The 22,077-nt window shown below is 38.3% G+C and overlaps 1 protein-coding gene across 1 annotated transcript in view; it reads left to right on the top strand.

The window, feature by feature from the left end:
• Positions 1 to 15,342: 15,342 nt before the first annotated feature.
• Positions 15,343 to 22,077, top strand: part of LOC107684667 (potassium voltage-gated channel subfamily G member 4-like) — a 29,041-nt gene continuing 22,306 nt past the window's right edge. The window contains exons 1-2 of the mRNA XM_016480979.1: positions 15,343 to 15,618; positions 17,111 to 18,030. Coding sequence (XP_016336465.1) covers positions 17,281 to 18,030 — 750 coding nt within the window. The 5' untranslated portion in view covers positions 15,343 to 15,618; positions 17,111 to 17,280. The remainder of the gene's footprint in view (positions 15,619 to 17,110; positions 18,031 to 22,077) is intronic.

Raw genomic sequence — 22,077 nt, forward strand, 5'->3', positions numbered from 1 at the left:
TTGACATTTTAAATTTAAATTGTACTTTTTTGCATATTTTCATAGCCATGTACTTGCTTAAGTTATATATTTTAATTTAAAATTCAAATGAAATTGTAAAAATTTAATTATTATAAAATTTTATTTATTTTACACTACTAGTCAAAAGTTTGGAATCATTCAAATAATGCTTTTGACAGAAGTGATAAAAAAAACTAATATTACTTATTTTCAATGTTGAAAACAGTTTTTGCTGTTTAATATTTTTGTGGAAACATGATACTTTTTTCAGAATTATTTTATGTATAGAACGTTCAAAATAACAAAATTTATTTGAAATATACAAATATTTGAAACATTAATCCCTTTGATGTCACTTTTGATCAGTTTAATGCATCCTTTCTGAATGTGTATATATAAATATAATTTCTTTGAAATTTTAAATTTAAATTTTACTTTTCCTTATAATATTAAAAATGTTGACTATAGAAAATGTAAATGTATTGTCCTATTGAATTAAATACACAGTATATTTTACCCTATATGTTACGATAACTTACAGTTAAACAGTTGCCTGTTTTTTCCTGAAGAAATTTTTCTTTTTTTTTCTGTTAAAATTGCTAACATTTTTTTATAGTGCTTTAGCCATGCTATTTATTATTTTTGCTTCCCTCTGGATTTTTCTTTCTTTCATTCTTTCTTTTCTGTGTAAAGTCAGGCTGTCAGCTCACACAGCCTTGCAGACAAACTACAGGACCAACAAACTGACTCAGTCACTGCGGCTGATACTGTGCACTGCTACTGCTGTTCCAAACCATTAGCAGAGTGGCTGCACTCGCAGACTTCCCTGAATGACTTCCTGTGAATGCCCCCCGGGCTCCTTTACCCGAGCAATTAGCCCTCAATCTGATTGAGGGCAGTCTCCATCTCAGCCGGAATCACTGTGCTACACCATATTTAAATCAATATCAGTTTCTCTCCCACCAATTACAACTTTTTTTCTCATTACTGTTGATTCAAATGAAACAATCACTAATCGGGCCGTTTGGCAGTGGAGCTATTTTCTGCTCACAGGTTATTATGAGCCATGTTAAATTACTACTGTAAGTTTATGGTGCGCACAAGCTTTCCCTTACATTCCTCCATTTAATAACGGGGAATATCGATATTAAATGGAGGAATGTAAGGGAAAGCTTGTGCGATATTTTTAGCATAATGATGAGGCATATATTACTATGACTGATATAGATCATAACTGTCATTGTCTTCTCTTCCATGCTATAGGCACACCAGAGAAAATGTTCAACTGGGGAATTGCAAAAAGTCATGCAAAGGCTTTGGAAATGGAGCGTAACTACGGTAGGAAGGCATCTGTGAGAGATTATGACACAGGAATATCACTTTTGTTTATGGCCACACCCCTCCCCTTGCTTTTAAAGGGACAGTTCACTCAAAATGGAAGGTTCTGTCATCATTCATCCTCAAGATAGATATTTTGCAGAATTTCTATACTGCTCTTTGTGTGCTATAATCTAAACTGAAGTATCAATCATAATTTATTTATTTTCTTTATATATTTTTTTACCATCGTCTATTTTTATAGATGTTGGTAATACTTTTAGCTAACATATTTTTCAGGCAAGCGCAACCTCTCTTAACCTGCCATGAAGAGTGTTCAGAGAGCAGAGGAGACATTAGGAGTCACACTGACATGGTGTTTCCCAGCTCAGAAATGGCCCGTGTGTCTCTGTGTCCTCCCTCACATCACAGAAAATGAGATTTCAGAAACAGAACCAAGCACTCTATTTCCAAACGGCTCCCAGGCAGGCTTATATAAAGACATGAACGAGTGCAGGGATTTTATTAAACCAATGATATTTCAGTCCAATCGGAGAAGTTGCCCATGATTACAGTTTCTTGCACCGCTGCATTAAATAGAGTGTGAAATTAAGATGTAATTAATTAGTCAAGCATGTGAATAATGACTAACCTCTCTGCTATCTATCCATCCATCCTCATTCTATCATTCTGTCTATCTATCTATCTATCTACCTATCTATCTATCTATCTATCTATCTATCTATCGTTCTATCGTTCTATTGTTCTATCTATCTATCGTTCTATCTATTGTTCTATCATTTTATCTATCTGTCTGTCTGTCTATCTGTCTATTGTTCTATCTATCTGTCTATCCGTCCGTCCGTTCGTTCCTCCACATCTATCTGTCACTATCATTCTATCATTCTATCTATCTATCTATCTATCTATCTGTCCGTCCGTCCGTCCGTTTTTTTAGTTACAAATTACAATTATATGAATTTCTTTGAATTTCAATTAATGTTAGTTCTACTTCCTTACATTTATTAGAATTGGACCGCAGCCACACATTTATTGTTCTGACGTGCGTATCCTCTCCATGTGAATGTTATAGCATTAATCCAGTGTCCTTGAAGCCCCTTGCATTTGCCTGCATTGACACTGCGCTCATGCTATTGCCACAGCCTCTAGGAAATGCAAATATATGTAGCTCTGAGGCTAATCATTATTTCTATCCACACTTGCTGAGCTGTATCTCCTTCTATCAATCACTGCTCCCATCTCTCTCACCTCTACCATGCCTGTTCCTTATGCACCCTCATTTCAAATCCATCTCTTTGGTGAATAGCTGCCTGAATGTGTCCTTGCCATACATCGCTATACATGGTGTCCCCCAGGGTAGACCCCATTGTTAGGCATGACTCTCATTCCATGGCAGGGGACGTCAAGGGCATCCTGGTCTATCTCATGGCCTGCTCCAACCACCTTCCCCCTGGTGATTATTATTGCCCATCCCCTGGGCAGTAATCCCACACAGACTAATTAAGCAGGGTCAAAACTATTACAGAACGTAGTATGGGACCCTCCTTGTCACTGCTGTAGGTGACCATGAGCACCTCATTGCGCAGGTAGCGTCTAGCGTGCTAGTAAGCATTTCAGATATAAAGTTACCAAATGTATAATCTTTTATATAGCTCTGCTTGTTCCTGTATATTTAATTATTTATTTATATCTTATGAGGTGCTTTATCTTTAATTCTCTCTATAGCATTGATATTCACTGCTTCTCATGTTGCCGTCTCAAATAGAAATGGAATCACATTACATGGTATAGAATTCATCACTTTAGTTTCAGCAGGGCTCTTGTGCGACCTCAAACTTCAGGCAAGCTTTGGTAATCTCCAAAACAAAATATATCCATCATTAAAGGGGTCATATGACGAAGCTAAAAATATCATTATTTTGTGTATTTGGAGTAATGCAATGTGTTTACGCGGTTTAAGGTTCAAAAACACGTTATTTTCCACATACTGTACATTATTGTTCCTCCTCTCTGCCCCACCTTTCTGAAACGCATCAATTTTTACAAAGCTCATTGTTCTGAAAAGTGCGGTGTGCTCTGATTGGCCAGCTATCCAGTGCATTGTGATTGGCTGAATAAATCAAACGTGTGATGGAAATGTTACACCCCTTACCTTACTTATATTTGGAAACTCACAGCATCTCCATGACATGGTGGCGGCAACAATACTACAGCGAGTATAAATGTTACGCCTTCTTTCTTTGCGTAACATTTGGGTGGTGTTATGCAAATCTTCCAACACAGTGACATAGACATGTGGGGGCGTGTTTAAATGAGGCGTTTTAGGAAGGCATAGACGAGTCTTACCTTTTTTAAAGAATATCTCTTTGGGTTTGAGACTTTAGTCTTTGCCGCGGTTTAAGGTTCAAAAACACGTTATTTTCCACATACTGTACATTATTGTTCCTCCTCTCTGCCCCACCTTTCTGAAACGCATCAATTTTTACAAAGCTCATTGTTCTGAAAAGTGCGGTGTGCTCTGATTGGCCAGCTATCCAGTGCATTGTGATTGGCTGAATAAATCAAACGTGTGATGGAAATGTTACACCCCTTACCTTACTTATATTTGGAAACTCACAGCATCTCCATGACATGGTGGCGGCAACAATACTACAGCGAGTATAAATGTTACGCCTTCTTTCTTTGCGTAACATTTGGGTGGTGTTATGCAAATCTTCCAACACAGTGACATAGACATGTGGGGGCGTGTTTAAATGAGGCGTTTTAAGAAGGCATAGACGAGTCTTACCTTTTTTAAAGAATATCTCTTTGGGTTTGAGACTTTAGTTTTTTCCACATTTTATGGATCTTATATATGCACGAACAGCTTGTGGCACTCCAAAGACAAAAGAAAACTTGAAATCATATCATATAACCCCTTTAAGCAGAAATAGATTCAAAGAAGCATGTAAAAATCTCAGAGTACTCAGAACCTCTAAACTGGCCCTCAGTCGAAGCACTTACGAACATGTTCGTTCAATGTAGTAATGAGAAGAAATGCAGTCATGAGAAACCAAGACCATTTCTACAAAGTTAGGTTTCAATTAATTCCAACAAATCCAACTCTGGCAGGCATAGCAGAATCACTAGCTGGAAATGTGCATTTGAGGATTTGTCTGTTTCAAAATGCTGGCTATTGCAGGGGACTTCACTTCATTTAGACAGAAAAAAAAACTATGAGCCTTTGCCTCATTTGCATAATTTCTTAATTTTATATATATTCACCCTTCTTAAACTCTTCTCGGCTGAAGTGTTCACCAGTCCAGGTAGGGTTTGGCTAATTCATTATGCGGACAAAAAGCCTGTTTTCCATTGACAGCCTTTCAAACGTAGCTGTATATTCTGACTGGTGCTGACTGCAAACTGCCATTGAGATTAATAGGAATGCTGCTAACAGATAGTTTTCAACAAGTATTGCAGACCTCTTTGGGCCAGACAGGAGGGGAGAGTTCTTCGGAGAAGGTGAAAATCTTGCCAAGATTAAACGGAAATTTAACCCCTTTTGCCCTGCAGACATTGGACCAGACCCAAACAGTTTTCAGAGGACTTACATTTGCTCATTTTCTATCCCATCAACAGGACACCTCCTGAAAAATTCACAGACTAATTGATGCTACATCCAGTTAACTCAGTGGACCTGACTTGCAGATTGTTCGTTAGGTTCAGTCTTCTGCTTTTGGTGACATTGGATGAAATCTTTAGTGGTTTGTTCCCCCTTCCTTCTTTTTCTTCTGTCTTTCTCCCTCCCCTTTTTTATTTTAAATAATGAATGTCCTGTGTAAGAGAATCTGAGCTTGGGAAAGACTGAGATCATTGAAAAGGATCCTGAGCATTGTGGGTTAAGTTTCCGTGCAGTTTTAAGCACTGGTCAGGTCGGCAGACGAAAAGTAACAATTTTTGGAGAGAGAAAGCATTTTTATAGACGTCATCCTACTCTGTAATATTGTGCTGAAATATTCAGAGCCTCATGTACAATATGCTCACCAAAGCTGCATTTATTTGATCAAAAATACAGTAAAAACAATTAAAATTTAAAATTACAATTTAAAATCTAAAAAATTCCATTTGAATATATTGTAATGTATTCCTGTGACGAAAAGTTGAATTTTCAGCAGCTGTTACTCAGTGTCTTTTTTAATGCATCTTTGCTCAATAAAAATATTATGTATTTTTTACATATTACTGACCCCAAACTTTTAAAATGTAGTGTATATGCATTATATTATACACTGTATGTACCTATGCCTATCTGTCATTTCTCTCTTCCTCCCTCACAGACAGTGTGATGGCACCACAGCGGGTTTTATTGCCCTGTTTAAAAACTGTTCTGTCAGGAAGTTACAGAGTTATTTAGTACTTTGTAATGATGGACAGAGCAGTGCCTTCAGCAATAGCAAACTTTTTTTTATAAATGCCCAGAGATGATTATAAAAAACCAGGAGCATTCTCCTAGCTTCCTGAAATTGATCACGGGATGGGCGGCTTCTGTGTAAGCACCTCTCTTTTCCACTTCCTCTCACCTGTCCCTGACCCTCTTCACAGTGCAGCGTGAACACTGAAAACGCATTAAACAAACCCAGTGTTTTATCACAGGCTGACCTATGGTGACACTCAGGCTCTCCCACACCTAAGGGGAGATTGATGTGACCACCAACATAAAGCCTTTGAAGTTGTGACCTTTCAAAGTCCTATCTCTGATTTTTCCTCTTTCTTTGGTTTTTATTAGCAGTGGGATGTGAGAAAGCGTTTGGACCCTCCATTCTACACCTGAACAGTGCTGCAGTCGCTGTTGGTAACTGCTGAAAGATCACAAGTGAGTCCAACAGGTGGTCACTTATAACCAACCAAAGTAAGTAAGAAGTAAATGTATATTCTAAATACTCCTAAGTGTATTGTATTCCATTTTGAACATGTAGAATCATGATGTGTGTTTGTAAGTAAGGTATAATGTTCAGTCAGACAGTCATTATCACAAAATAAACTCCAACAGGGTCTGGTATCGTCCCAAAGGGATCTATTTTGTTGTTTGAGTGTACATTATATGGATTATTCCATGGCCACTTATCAAATAATAAATGCACATGAATTATTGATTTAAGCTGAAATCACACTATTGTTTGAGAGGAAAGAGGCTGAGGGTTAATACAAAGTCAGAAGATTATACAAATACATATATTTGTGCAAAACAATACAGAGGTTATTATTCAAACATGTCTGACTGCTGAAACCAATCAGAGTCATGTATTTCTGAGAACTGTGTAATAAATTGTAATAGGTTCTTGGTATTTAAATTTAAGATATGTATTGTTAACTATCAGGGGGAAAAAATTTGGGGGGAAAAAATCAAGATAATAGAGTTTTTTTATTCATACAACACTACATAAAGGAGTTAAAGTATATAGAGTATAAACAACTGTTTTCATAAACCTTGTTTCTTTATATTTGTTGGTTTGTTTTGTGAATACCAATGAAGGGATTAATATGAGACCAGAAGAAAGAAAAGAAGAAAATGAGCTTTTGAAATGAAGGATCTCATTAAAAGCCCCCCATCTTTCTCTCTCTGTTTACTATTTTCTCTCCAGTTTTTCGGATAGCCTCATGACAGCAGCTGGATATTATGTGGTTTCTGACCATCCATATGTGTCTTTGTTTACACCCTTTAATATCTGTAGGCGAATCTACTCTTCTCACCATATGTGTTGTTCTCATTTCTGTCCACTATACATTATGGCTCTCTGCTGTGACGTCAAAATGGACCATCTTTACATTCGATATTGGTAATTATGTTGAGAGTGGAGGTGAATGCACCATAACCATATCAGCAATGGATTAGGAAAAGCTCTCCAGTTCTGCCCTTTGAGACCCAGAGCGGTGGATTCAAGTTATTTTCCATTTACAGAGTTTACTTCATGCTCCACTACCAGAACAGTAATCAGAACAAAAAGGACTGCCTTCAGTGTCTTTGGTTGTGATGTACAGCAGTAACACATTTGAAATAACTATTGGGTAATGATACTGCAGCATCCCACCTGATGGGAAAGCAGCATTTATTTGCTCAGACAGAATTTAATTCAATCATACGGTAGTGCTTATAGTCCTGGTCTGTGTAGTGTGATTAGTGAAATGGGAGATCAAATGGTACTTTCTCTTTTTCTTAGTCTGCTGCATGGTCAATGAAAAATATTCTTTATGTTTTAACCTACTATACATATCAAATAAAATGTAAAATTGCTATAAAGAGCAGTAAATGGGTCTTTTGAGTAACTTTTTGCATATTTAAATGGGATGGTAGCAGACTTTTGTTCTTTTTTTATGAGCAAAGATATAATTGCTAGATTTGCATTTTGTAACAGGTCAGAACAGGTTTCATTGAACAATGTTATCAACCAGCAATCAGAGTGAGAACCATTGAAATAAAATTTTGTTCTATGAATTTCTTCTGGAAAGAAATATGGGTCTCTGTACAATCAAGAATTAGTCATTTAGTTTCAAATTAATAAATTTTTGAAATGTGCAATGTTTGTACTGTGATTTTTAAATGCACATTTTTCAAAGTGCATATTTTAATACATGTATTACTCATGTGCATATTTCTAGCTGCATATATTTTATGACAGCATGTCCTCATCCACTTTCAATATATATAATGACCAAGATATTCTTCAGAAAGTCACACTGTGGATTCTACTGAGGAAATAAGTTGTGTGCAGTTTGTTTTGGCATGAGGGTGAGTAAATAATGACAATCTTTTCTGGATGAACTGTTCCTTTAACAAGTGTGTATGTGGGTGTGTGTGAGATTAAAAGCAAAGGAGGCGAGAACGGCCCATGATGAAAAGAGCATAGGGAGGCTGACCTGTATTTGATTAGGAAGAATGCCGAGAGCTTGCTGCTGAGTTCTGTACCCTAGAGGTGTATGTGTCTTTCTGTGTCTGTATCAGCATATTAATCTGCCCGCTACACTCCAGAGTGAACCTCAAATACAAGACATTATCATTTATTGTCATCCTAAACACGTTTCACAACACAGCTATATTACATCAGCTAATCATAGCTGAGATGTTTCAAAATGTTTACTAAGTATCCCTTTATGCTCACACGAGGCTTTTTTTAATTCAGCACTAGTAGCATTTTAATCAGAAAATGGTCTACATTTCTTTCCCCGAATAAATATTTTTGCTTAATGAGAGAATCACCCAATTAGCAATTCTGGAATTGGTACCAATCTCTGAACCTTATGTACCAAAGGTTTTAAAGATATAATGACTTGATAACATGCTTCATTTGTGTTCAAGTTGTTTAATGTTTACTTCTGCTTCAGATTTTTTTTTTCTACCCAGAAGAGAACAATGTTACTAGAATGGATACCAGTAAAAAGTGCTTGCCTTTTATGTTGTACAAAATAGAGGAATACAACTTCAGTAATGTCTTTCTCCTTGGTTTTGATTAGGTATCTGGAACCTCAAACTTACAAAAAATAGCAAAGTCAGCAGAGCATGAGGGTTAAAGATCTTGGTTTATGTTCATATTTTTTGTCGTAGGTGTATTTTGAAATATGTATCATTTCAAAATGTTTACTAAGTATCCCTTTATGCTCACACAAGAGGCATTTTTTAATTCAGCACTAGTAGCATTTTAATCAGAAAATGGTCTACATTTCTTTCCCCGAATAAATATTTTTGCTTAATGAGAGAATCACCCAATTAGCAATTCTGGAATTGGTACCAATCTCTGAACCTTATGTACCAAAGGTTTTAAAGATATAATGACTTGATAACATGCTTCATTTGTGTTCAAGTTGTTTAATGTTTACTTCTGCTTCAGATTTTTTTTTTCTACCCAGAAGAGAACAATGTTACTAGAATGGATACCAGTAAAAAGTGCTTGCCTTTTATGTTGTACAAAATAGAGGAATACAACTTCAGTAATGTCTTTCTCCTTGGTTTTGATTAGGTATCTGGAACCTCAAACTTACAAAAAATAGCAAAGTCAGCAGAGCATGAGGGTTAAAGATCTTGGTTTATGTTCATATTTTTTGTCGTAGGTGTATTTTGAAATATGTATCACAGGATGCATTTCAGCAGAGTCCATTACGTTTCTAGTCAGAGGCAGCTGCTCCATATTCAGCAGGCAAGACTGGAGGCACTGATCCTTTCTCTCTTTATGATTAGACCGGCCATTCCTCTTCCATCCTATTTGATCACTGAGGACTGTACTGTACACTGCTGTCACAAGAGAACATGACTCAGGCCTAGCCAACAGCACATGTTTTTTTAAATGAGGTCTGAAGCTTTGTCATGTACTTTAGAGGTCATTCATTAACCTTGCTCTGTTTGTCTTGAACTTGTCTCCTTAGGCTATGGCAGTCCTGTGGCATTCAGAATGGACTGTATGTACCAGCGACAAAGGAACTTATATGCGTGTTCACTGTTTCCTCAGTACCTGGTGTTCCAACCCTATTTCTTCCATGGAAAACAAAGGTCCAAAGCGCTTGTTTTGTTATAATAGGGTCTAAATCAGTTTGGTGCATAAATAAATAAATAAATAAATAAATACTCAAAGTCTTCTGAAAGGTACTAATTTTCAGACATTTTTGCAATGTTGTTTTAGTATTTTTTTAGCTTTTATAATTCTACTTATATGTTATCATAGTACTTACAGTATATAGTACTTATAAGATTTTTATATTTTCATATTCACATTTTAATTTGTTTGTAATTTTCATTAGATTTTCTTTTTAATTTGTTTAGCTCATTTAATTTTATTTCAGTTAGATGCCAAAGCAACATTTCTCTTTTTCATTTAAGTTTTATTTTATTTGTATTTTTTTATTTCAGTTAATAAAAACAATTTTAAGTTTTATTTTTATTTAGCAATAATGACACTGTGCTTAAAACAGACCTTTAAGCTGTATTCACTGAAAATATTCTTAAGAATCTTGGCAGAATATTTTTATTTCTGTAATTTTTATATTATCTTTTCCATGCAATGAATTTTTTTTTTAAAGTTTAATAGTTTTACTGTCACTGTTTACATCAAACATTCTGGTAAACTTTTTTTTTTTTTTTTTTTTCCATGGAAGTACAAATCATAGGTTTGGAATGGCATGAGAGTGAGTTAACAATGATAAAATGTCATTTTCGGATGAAGAAACGCTTTAAATATCATTAATCAAAATCATACAAAAACAACTTAAAGCAAAACATAAATCAACTTACTTACTCTGGCAGAACCAGCATTGCTCCTCGTGTTTGATGCTGTGGTGTGCTAATATACTGTCAATATTCCTGCAGTATGCAGTGTATCGGCAAAGAAATGAGAAAGAGCTCTATTAACTCAGCTAGCTAGCAAATACTTCCTGACAAGAATATTGAATTCTGTTGCAGTGTAATTTCCATGGAAGTACAAATCATAGGTTTGGAATGGCATGAGAGTGAGTTAACAATGATAAAATGTCATTTTCGGATGAAGAAACGCTTTAAATATCATTAATCAAAATCATACAAAAACAACTTAAAGCAAAACATAAATCAACTTACTTACTCTGGCAGAACCAGCATTGCTCCTCGTGTTTGATGCTGTGGTGTGCTAATATACTGTCAATATTCCTGCAGTATGCAGTGTATCGGCAAAGAAATGAGAAAGAGCTCTATTAACTCAGCTAGCTAGCAAATACTTCCTGACAAGAATATTGAATTCTGTTGCAGTGTAATGATTAATTGGGCCAGGCAATGTAGCAGCCCAGCATGTGTTTGCTTATCAGAGTTAGTTCTCCCCTGAAATTAAAATAGATCATTCCTGCTGGGTTTTAATTATTGAAAACTTATTTTTTCCCTCCTTTTACTTGCCCTTAGGCATGGAGAGGTGTGGAGGAGAGAGGCTGACTGATTCAGTCTATTGGGGGTTTTGTTATGATGCGTGTCAATGGCTGCCTGGTGTGTAGAAGGAACTTAATTTTAAAGATGGGATACATTGTAATGAGTTAATGATTCTTTGCAGTAATGCAAATTCAATTTGGATGGCTGTGTGTGTGCTGTAGAGAGGCCGGATATAGCTGACATATCTTTCCCAAGATTGCGTGGTCCCTAAATCCACAGGCACCAATATAGCCACTGGGTGAGTGAGTTGCAACACAAAAATATGAGACTTCATGTACTGTGTATTTAGCTGGAAGCGGTTGTCTCCATGACTGCGCTCACATCCTGTCTTGGTCTATTCTTCATTCTTTGCTAGCATGTCGACAGGTCGGTATTTGGGAAATGTTGTGGGGCTCTGATTGGTTTCCTCCTGTCTTCAAAGTCAACATGAAATCAATATTTACACTACTTTACTTAACATATTTTCCTTGGCTCATCGTGCACAATTTATATGAAAAAAGGTTGATATTTGTAATTTTTTATTCAAAACAGATGAACATGAATCTGTTGTTGTATTGGGGCAGTTCAGAAATGATATGTCCTGTGAGTTGCGCTTAAAGTTTAATACTCTATTGCATTTGGAAAATAATGTACCACCTAAACTCTACCTTAAACCTATAGAGTTAACAAAGCAAATGTGCGATAAATACATATTTTCTGAAGCAACCATGCCATTTTTGCCTGCTTACAAGCTTTTGTGCACTTTTATCGTGATTTGTGTTTCACAGGACTCATACACGAGAACTCTTTATCATAAGTTCAATGCTGTACCAGGTGAGCTAATGAGCAAGTTTGCTATATCGGAAAAGCCATACATATGGATCTGATTATGTGAAACAACCACTAAAATATATTAGTTTACAAATCAGACACTATGGTAAGAATGTTTTATGATCATAACATAGTATTATTGCGCAAGGAACCGCACAAAACATTGTATTAACTGTTCATTAGCTGTTCACCTGCCCTTGAGATCATAATTATGTTCATTTCAGCTGGAAATTGCAGTGAAATGTTTGTAACAGGTAAGTTTTTGCAGTTTTGCGAAACTAAAGGCACATTTTTTCAGTTGGTCTGGTCTTTTGGTTAATGTTAACCAATATCTAAATATTTAGCCATTGTGGTTTTGTAGAAATTTCATGTAGAGGTCACTGCTACTAGAAAATCACAATCGATGTGAAAAAGAAACATTGGGATCTTAAGGGTGAACCTGACCTTCAGGCTAAAAACAATATATTTTAAAGTGGGTTCTGGTGGTGTTTCAAGAGAGGAGAATTCCTCAGCGCCCAATTTTCATTCAATTTCTGATGAATAAAATCAGATCCCAATCCATATATGTTCCTCACCCTGTTTCACTTGTAAATGTATCACATTACAGATGCTAAATTGGTTGGAAAAGCAGTTTTATGTTGACTTTAACAGGAGTTGAGACGTTGAAATCTTTCATTCTATAGAAAGAAAGAAACAGACAGACAGACAGAAAGAAAAGTTTTTTCCAGTGTTCTGATTTGATTCATGATGGAACGGGAAATGGAGCCACAGTGTCTGTAAACTGATCAGAGATCAGGGAAGTGAGATGATCGGGTTGAGCTCTCAAGTTCCTATCCAGGTGTGTCATTACAGGTAACCTGAGCAGCAGGGTAAGGGCTGCTGATGTAAATAGACTCAATTAATGTGGAAATAAAACACTGCAGGCACAGCAGAGACCACAGAAAGTCCCTCACTGTGAGACGGACGGTCCCCTGTTAGTTTCACTGCTGGCTGTAGTTATGGCAATGTCATGTGTCCTTGTCAACTATATCATTTGATGTTGTCGACAAGAAGTGGACGCTTCTAGAGTTGCATGCGAGAGTTAATTGATAGGCAGATTGATTCATTCTATAGAACATGAGGTTTGTTCGAAATGCTGACGGGGCACTTTTGGTACAGGAAAGGCTCAAATGTGCTTCACCCTGCGCAGATGATGAAGACCATGCTATTTTTGGCCCTTCTGTATGGGGATATCCGGTCTGCAGTTTGCTCTCTCACAAGCACACACACATGCACTAGCCGCACACAGAGAGGTGGTGTGACTGAGGGAGTTCTACGTTCCTAGCAGTTCTCAAATTCCAATTTAAGCTCAAAGGGAGGTTTGATGTCTGCATAAAGGGATAGGTCCACTCATCCCGTCCTCCAGCATTAATGTTTAATACGGAACACCATGGAAGGCTTCAGAATGCGTATCTCTCTCTTCAAAAATCTCCAGCGCTACTACTGCCCCAAATTCCAGATGACTGACATCTGCCGTCCCCCAGGAGAAATCTCATTTAACCTGCTTCCCTTGGCTGCCATCAGGATTTGATTACAAATTTGAATGTTATGTAAATCATCCTGGATTAGGATTGCTGTCCGAATGACAAAACAGAGCCCGGTTATGTCCAAACCAGCATTTCCTGCTCCATCATACCTAGTCACAGTGCTCTACACACAACGAAAATCACGTCTTTGGTTATACTGACTCAATTGGTTGGGGAGGGAATTAATCAAACACCTGTTATTGGGACTGAGAAAGTCTCACAGCTCTATAGCTCATTCTTCACCATCTTCTTTCTTTTTCTTGGCAGGCCACCGATCTGCAGTAGTCTAGCTATTCACACATCTGCTTGAGGAGCAGTTAGGTTGATCTGAACATTCACTGGATCAAACAGATGTCAGTGGGACACACCACTGCCCATCAGCTGCTAAAGCTGTTCCCCATCCCGTCCCCCAGCACGATTCTCTCATCAGTCTGACCGCATCTCGCTGTCCCTGAGGATTACAGTTTAATCCTCCAACTGATTTCTGTCCTTTTTCGCCTCAGTCTCACTCTCAAACAGTCTCTTTCTCTCTGAAATGTTGTAGGTCAATTGCTTCAACCACTGCATCCTTGATGAAGCCACCTTTTTGTGTGTATGAAGAGGGACAACACCACAAAAGGGTGTCATCTGGGAAACATCCAGGAACATTGTCCCATGCCTTTTAACAAGAGGAGTCCACTAAGGCATGATGGGTCTTCGGGACTGTGGATTCAAGTAATAGCCCCGAAACCACATATAGAATAGAGTTGGGGAGACTAATTGATAAAATCAATAACATCTGTAATGAAAATCAAGCGCAAGCGTTAGTTCTGACAGATCACGTTAGTCAAGCTCGCATCAGCTGACTCTCAGCTGATCCCCATCTACCTATAGGAATACGACACCTATCTAAGCATTCATATATAAGGTCCCTCAGTATTATCAGCAGTTTTCGCATTGCTCAATAGCTAATAACCCTCCTCCATCCCCAACTCCTCCTCTGTCAGTCAGGATTCTGAGTGAAAATTGTGAAAATCCTACCTTTTTTTTTTACAGTAGCTATACAGAGTAATAAAATGCACTGAAACTCAGTACAGCTTTATTATGTGGGCAAATAGGTAAATGTGTATAATTGAAGGGGTACAAATAAAATGAGGCCGTGAGGGGGGGGTGGCATGACATATTTGTAAGCTTTGGACTCCATAATAGTGCTGCCAGGTGAACAGCATGTATGCAAATACTGAATCAAACTAATTGGACTGTCCCAATGTGTTTGCACTGTGTGCAATGCATAAATATGGCATTATGAAGTCTACAGTTTGTGCAGCAAACACAGATACTAGACGCACTTACCTGTAGATTTATGAATTGTCGTAATGGAACTATTGCGGGAGAAACATCGTGGGGTACGAGACAAATTTCCTGTTGGGAATGCAGACGGTTTTGCTTTATGCTCTTCATATTCAGTTAATAAATTCTTGAAAACGCCATCGTGACCACAAAAAGGGTTCAAATGGAAATTCAAGTGTCCATTGCGAGTCTAATAATTCATCACGCCTCAGTCGCGTTGACGCACAATGACGTGCACATCTCAAACTCGTTTAAAACAGGAGCAGGTAATAAAATAATCTGCTGTTTATAAGGTTTATTGCCGAGGTGCGAACGGTACGTGACCAGGATTCGCATGCAGAGAATCCCTACGATGATTTAGACTTCGCTTTAAACTTGCAGCGCCTCTCTCAAGACGCGAGAGGGGCGCGCAACCGACCGGCGTTCACTCACACACATTCTCTCGGATCTATGCAGTGATAGTGACTCTGAGCGCGCGGGACAGTGATGATGTGTCAGCGGAGAATATTCGCCTTCTGATCATTTTACCGCTCCTGACGTAGGCATTCCAGCAAGAACCGTTAATGAAATACTAAAGTGAGTTCGTTTAACCGGTTATGGAGCATTGTGGAGAGAAAATGTCTCTGCTGAAGAAAGTGAGGACCGGAGTCGTGTCGAGGGGTGAGTTGGGAGTTTCTACTTTGATGCTCTTGTAGATTTCATTTAATAACTTATATAATCATTAACGTGTGTATTGTTATGTTTATTGTGTGTTTATCAACTTTTAGACTGTCAGTTTCGTGTAGTTTTATTTGATGACTGTTCTTTCGTGGATTGACTGTACACAGTCTAATAAATGTATTTAGAGTAGCCTAATGTTATTTGAACAGTTTTGTATAGCCTAACCTATATTGTATATAATTTGAACCTATTAGTTAAATTCAGCGATATTCGAACCTATCCTTATTATATTTTACAGTTTTATATTATGGTCTGCGAATGAGCCAGCTATTTTAATAAATGTTTAAGAAGTACATATTTGTGATACATGACAGTGATGGGATAGGGATAAGGAATGTAATGATTCATCTTGTCGATTCTGATTCTTCTTAAACGATTCCGATTCCTTAACAGATCCACGAACTTTTTAGCAGCGGCATAAATACAATCCTATAAAATTGTTCCTTCATGTAGGCTATTGAGTAAAAATACTTGCATGACTAATTGATATTCAGTAAGGGAGTTCGATAAATTAAGTAACTGCCCTGACTGAAGGGTTTCTGACTCACCAAAATGAACTGGCTCAAATGAACAGGAATAATATACTGTATAATATACTGATATATTTGTGATTTAAAAGTTGCTTGCAAAAAGATTTTTCGGAATAAACATTTTTAAATGGTTGTCAATGCTCTAAGCAATCAGATGACAGACATGAACATTGTGGAAATGTGTTGTTGTTGTTTTTTGGAACCCCCTTTGAGTTAAAGTTACAATACAATGATCTTTTAAATTTACTAAAGTCGATAAATTACTGAGACATGCAATGGATTTTAACTAAGCATTTTAAAGGCAATAGGAGTGGCCCCTGACACTTCTTGCATGCTGTCTGTTGTTATAAACGTATGCCCATTATTTCACCATTGTTTAGACACATTTGCAATTATCATGCATTGTCTACTTGGTTCACATCCTTCCTAATTTCCACCCTATTTTAACACCTGCTTATGTGTGCTTATGAAGAATCTTGCTCCCCTCACTTTCTGCTCATCAGCTTGTACTGGAGAGAATGTTCTTGATAGAGTCACTGCCACCGGGCTGCTCAACACACTTCCCTCAATTAACTTTCCACACAGTAAAGCAAGCCTCGCTCCCAACGGGAATACGCTTCTATTAATAAATAGTTTATCACTCTAGCTCCCACCCTAGCATAATGGAACACCTTGACAACAGCAAATTATTCAATCTCTGTTAGAAGTTGGAGGTCTCTGCTAATACACCCAGCCACCAGAGAATGTGCCAAACGACAGTGTCCTTCTTTATTGAAATACTAAGAGCATATTATACAAGTTCCATGTAATTTTAACAAAGTTAACGTTATTGCAAACTTTGTGGTTTTATAAAAACAACTGTTTAACCTCTTTGTCTTTTGTTGTCTTTTTGTCTCCAACAGTGTTCAAATGATGTGTGATGTTTGGGTCTTCACTGAACTGTGCATGAGATCCTATGGGATCTACCTTCGATTAAACAACTCAATGCCCTAAACCCAAGGTATCAGGCTAACGCTAAGACGACCTGAGCTTCGCCCAACGCTTTTGATTAACTTTCCTCTTCAGTGCCATCATGCCAATCATCAGCAACGCCAATCATGACTTCAGTAACCTCTCGGTCAGTGATGACAGCAGTTTGGACCACATTTTTACGGAGATCCCGGAAACTGAGACCATCAAGGGAGTGTATTATCAGCGTGCTCAGTTCATTCGCCGACCGGAACATCTGCTTTCGGTGGACCACGGCCAGCAGGCCCTCATCAATGTGGGGGGCAGCCGTTACACCTTCCCTTGGAGTACGTTGGAGCAGTTCCCCCTGACGCGTTTAGGACGTCTCAAACCCTGCAGCAGTCCCGAGGAGATTGCTTGTGTTTGCGACGATTATGATGAGACACACCGTGAATATTTCTTTGACCGTAGCCCCAGTGCGTTCCGTGTAATCCTCAACTTCCTGGCAGCAGGAAAGCTACGTTTGTTACGGGAGATGTGTGTGCTCTCGCTGCATGAGGAGCTCAACTATTGGGGCGTAGAGATGGCCTACATGGAACGCTGTTGCAAGCGCAAGATGTACACTCGCATTGAGGAGGTCACTGAGCTCGAGCGGCGGGAGGAGGAGCGCCGTCAACGCAATATGCAGCTGCGCCCTCCTGCTGAGGAGACACGTTACCGAAAGTTCATGAACCGTTTGAGGGACATGGTGGAGAACCCTCAGTCGGGTTTGCCGGGAAAGATCTTCGCCTGTTTGTCTGTGTTGATGGTGGCGGTGACAGTGATCAGCCTGTGCATCAGCACCATGCCGGACCTCAGAGAGGAGGAGAATAGGGTGAGTGCGTACAAAATGTCTGAACCTAATCAAGCAGATGGTTCACCCAAAAAATGAAAAGTCATTGTGTCATTCCAAACCAGTATGACTTTTTTATTCCAACGAAGAAAGAAAGTCCTACAGCTTTGGAACAACATGAGGGTGAGTAAGTGGATTTTGAAGTGAAGTGACGTGTGGCCAAGCATGGTGTCCCATACTCAGAATTTGTGCTCTTCATTTAACCTATCCAAGTGCACACACACACACACACGGAGCAGTGGGCAGCCAATGCTGCAGCACCCGGGGAGCAGTTGGGGGGTTCAGTGCCTTGCTCAAGGGTCTCACCTCAGTCGTGGTATTGAAGATGGAGAGAGCGCTGGTTATTCACTCCCCCCACCTACAACCCCTGCCGGACCTGAGACTCGAACCCACAACCTTCGGGTTACAAGTCCAACTCTCTATCCATTAGGCCACGACTGCCCCTAAAAGGGATAGTTCACCCCAAAAATGAAAATTATCACATAATTTACTCACCCTCATGTCATTCCAAACTCATAAGACTTTGGTTAAGCTTTAAAATGCAAACTAAGATATTTTAATGAAACTTGAGTGGTTTCATTCTCCCCATTGAAAGTCCAAGTAACCAAGACTTAGAAGATCAAGATCAAAGAACCAAAACTTAGAAGATCATGCCATAAAGGCATTATAAAAATTAATCCTTATAAATCGTGTGGTTTAAATTTTTTGAAGAGATACGATCGCTCTATATCCCCGTTGAAAAAAACAGCATATGCTGGTTGGGTATGTTTTGAAGCATGGCTGCTGGTTTGAGCTGGTTTAAGCTGGTCATGTGCTGGTCCTGAGCAGGAGCTAGATGCTTAGGACCAGCTTAGGACCAGCACATGACCAGCTTAAACTAGCTCATGACCAGCTAAGGACCAGCTTAAACCAGCTCAAATCAGCAGTCATGCTTCAAAACATACCTAACCAGCATATGCTGTTTTTTTTAACAGGGATGATGAACAGATTTCATTTAAATGATCACAGAATTTTCATTTTAGGGCAATCTAACCCTTTCTATATGATCTTAAAGATTTATATGCTCTCAAATGCATTGATCCTCTCACATCGAGCCAACAGACTGAAAATCGAGTGATTTATATGTAAATTCATGAGTGACAATTCTCTCTGTTACATTTTACTTCTGTTCATCTTTACCTTTGAGTTCATACAAGATGTAAGCCAAAAAAGCCCAACACATGTTCAACTGTTAACGTAGACCCCCTTCTCCTCAAGTACTGTAGATTGTGAGCATGTCACTGGAGGTGTGTTTCCGGTCTTCAAGCAGACCTGTGCGTGCTGTTCCTAGTGAGAAATAATGAATGCACCTCAGCAGGGCTCCCCAATGTCAGTAAATACCCAGAGAGTAATGAACTGGACCAGCAATGCCTTCACAATGTCAGCAAACACACACAGAGAATAATGAACCAGCTCCATAGAGACCTCTGGAATGTCAGCAGGCACACAGGGGGGTCCGCTTGAGAAGACTAGACCTTTTTGCTGTTAAATGACTATGCATTTTAATCGCCCTTAGGCAGATACCTCACACCGCCCAAAGTGGAAGTGGTAGACCGCTGGCTGTAGCTTAATTTGCCTAAAGTTTCACTCCACATGTTTGTATCGGAATACTGTGCGTGCGCGATTGGATGTGCTTGTGTTTATGTCAAGGTAAGACTCTGGCGGTGTCTAGGCATTTACGCCAGCATGTAGCATCCAACAGGCAGAGTCCCGCTGGAAGCAGCACGACTGTCATATTTAATTCACACTGCCGGGCTGTTTGTCAATGTCAGCCACACGGTAGAAAAGGAATGGCCTGAGCATGGAGTCATTCATCTCTGCTCATAAATGTGTGTGTGTGCACAGATAAGTGTGTGTGCATGTGTACATTGAGTGATAACAAGATGACCTCCTCTATCTCTCGCAGCACTTTAAATTCTTTGTGTGTAGTCGAATGTGAAGATGTACAGATTGATGTTCCGCAGTTTTGTATGTTTACAAGCATAAAACTTTTCTGTGAAGTTTTATGCCTCTATAAATTATATACAACACGATTTTAGCTTAGAGCTCAATATCAGACGTGGAAAGACAAGGCAGCAAATCTCTAGTAAACAGGAAACACAAACAGAAGTGAGAAAGACGCTGTGAGAAAACTCGCAATGAGCTGATCGAGAAAAGCAGTGAATAAATTTAACAACCCACGGGCTTATCTCAACCCTTGACATCAATGTGACCTAAACAGTTTTAGTTTTAGTTCTAAAGGAATCTATATGAAAGTACAGAGGCCTCAGAAAGTATCTGGACACTTGAGCAACCCATAAATACATATGAATGGTATTGCATTAGATGACAACATATCAAACCAAGGGACAGTTATTTTAAAGAAAAGTTTCAGAAAAGTACACTTTTCTGAATGTTTCCCCAAAACATTTTGATACACTGTTTAAAATAAAGACAAAAGGTATTTGAACACTTTCTAGTAGACAAATGTTAGTGGAAACTGCCCATATTTAATGTGATGAACTACACCTGTGTGAACATGAGGGGAACTGACTTCATCCATACACTAAAAATCACATTAAGGCTTAAAGTCATTGGCAAATTAAATCAAAATTTGTTTTATATTAAGGTCTAGCCTAATTTATACAATGCCATTCAGGCATTATGTATGATTCCTTAACTCCCTGGTTTGGTATTTTAAGTGTGATGTGAATAGATAAGAGATAAGAAACATTTATGGAGCACAATCTGAACTCGTCAACCTTGGGAATCGATCCAGAGAGGTTAACTATCTTGTGTGTTTGAGAGCAGGCTGTATTCTCATAATCCCAAGCAGCACCTTTTTATTTATTGTTTAGATAACAATAAATACATTCTCGTGAGGTGATACGATGACTTTTATCTGGATTCATATGCCTTAATACCCGTTATCTTTGCGGAAGCTAGATAAGTTGGAAGCAGTGCTACTAGAATAGTATTATGGTTTTGCATGGGTGTACCTTCTGCCGTTTTGTTACAATTAATTATATACAATTTTTAAACTAACCTTTATTCTACTGGTTCTATGGATAAAGCATCAGCCAGTCAGAGAATCTGAGCATCCATGGGATCTGTCCTATGGATCTGTGCTTCACTCCTTCCTATGGATCTTTTACTTTTTTCCCCTCTTGTCCTAAAGTAGATTCATTCCAGCCCTTCTTTCTTAAATATTAATTTCTACCTTTGCTTTTCTTCTTTTGGTCTCCTTTTCTCTCTGCCCTCTTATCTTTTCTCTGCTTTTTCTCACCTTTACTCTTGTTTACCACTCTCTGCCCCTTCCTTCCTCTATGCTGTCTTCTGCTTTCTTTCCTTTTCTCCTCTGCTGGGCTGCAGGTGTAAATTTTGCTTTGTTTGAACTACAGCAGCAAGGACTCAGAGTTGAAGGTGTTTGTATGCCATGAGCATCCTGCAAACTCTCACTCAAGTGCTGGTGACACACACACATATTCACAGTATCCTGTAAAAGTGAAGCTGTATCACTGATCATATTAAGGATAAAACTACACATTTTCAAAAATTTACATAAATGAAAATTTTGGGGAAATTCACTCACCCCCATGGCATACCAAACTGTATGACTTTGCTTTCTCTTTTCTGTGGAACAAAAAATAAGATATATAAGTCAGTCTTTGGACCACATTAACTTTCATTCAAAAGTATTTCAATGAAAGAAGAAAGTCAAGCAGGTTTGAAATGACAGGAAGAAAGTAAATAATGATAATTTACATTTTGTGTGAACTACCCATTTAATAAATCCCTGAATAATTAGGTTGGTTTTGAGTTTACCGGATGTGCATTTATATAAGATTTGTTCTTGCACTAAAATATTAATGTTAATATAAATACATAATGAAAAAATCTAAGGAACTTCTTGTAGTTGTAAGATTGACTATTGAGATGACTAGTCTATATGAGCCAAAATTCAGGACTGATCTGCAAATAGCTGGTATTGGACTCCAGGAAAAAGAAATG

Source organism: Sinocyclocheilus anshuiensis, unplaced genomic scaffold, assembly GCF_001515605.1.
Source record: "Sinocyclocheilus anshuiensis isolate Anshui unplaced genomic scaffold, SAMN03320099.WGS_v1.1 scaffold93, whole genome shotgun sequence".
Classification (NCBI taxonomy): Eukaryota; Metazoa; Chordata; class Actinopteri; order Cypriniformes; family Cyprinidae; genus Sinocyclocheilus; species Sinocyclocheilus anshuiensis.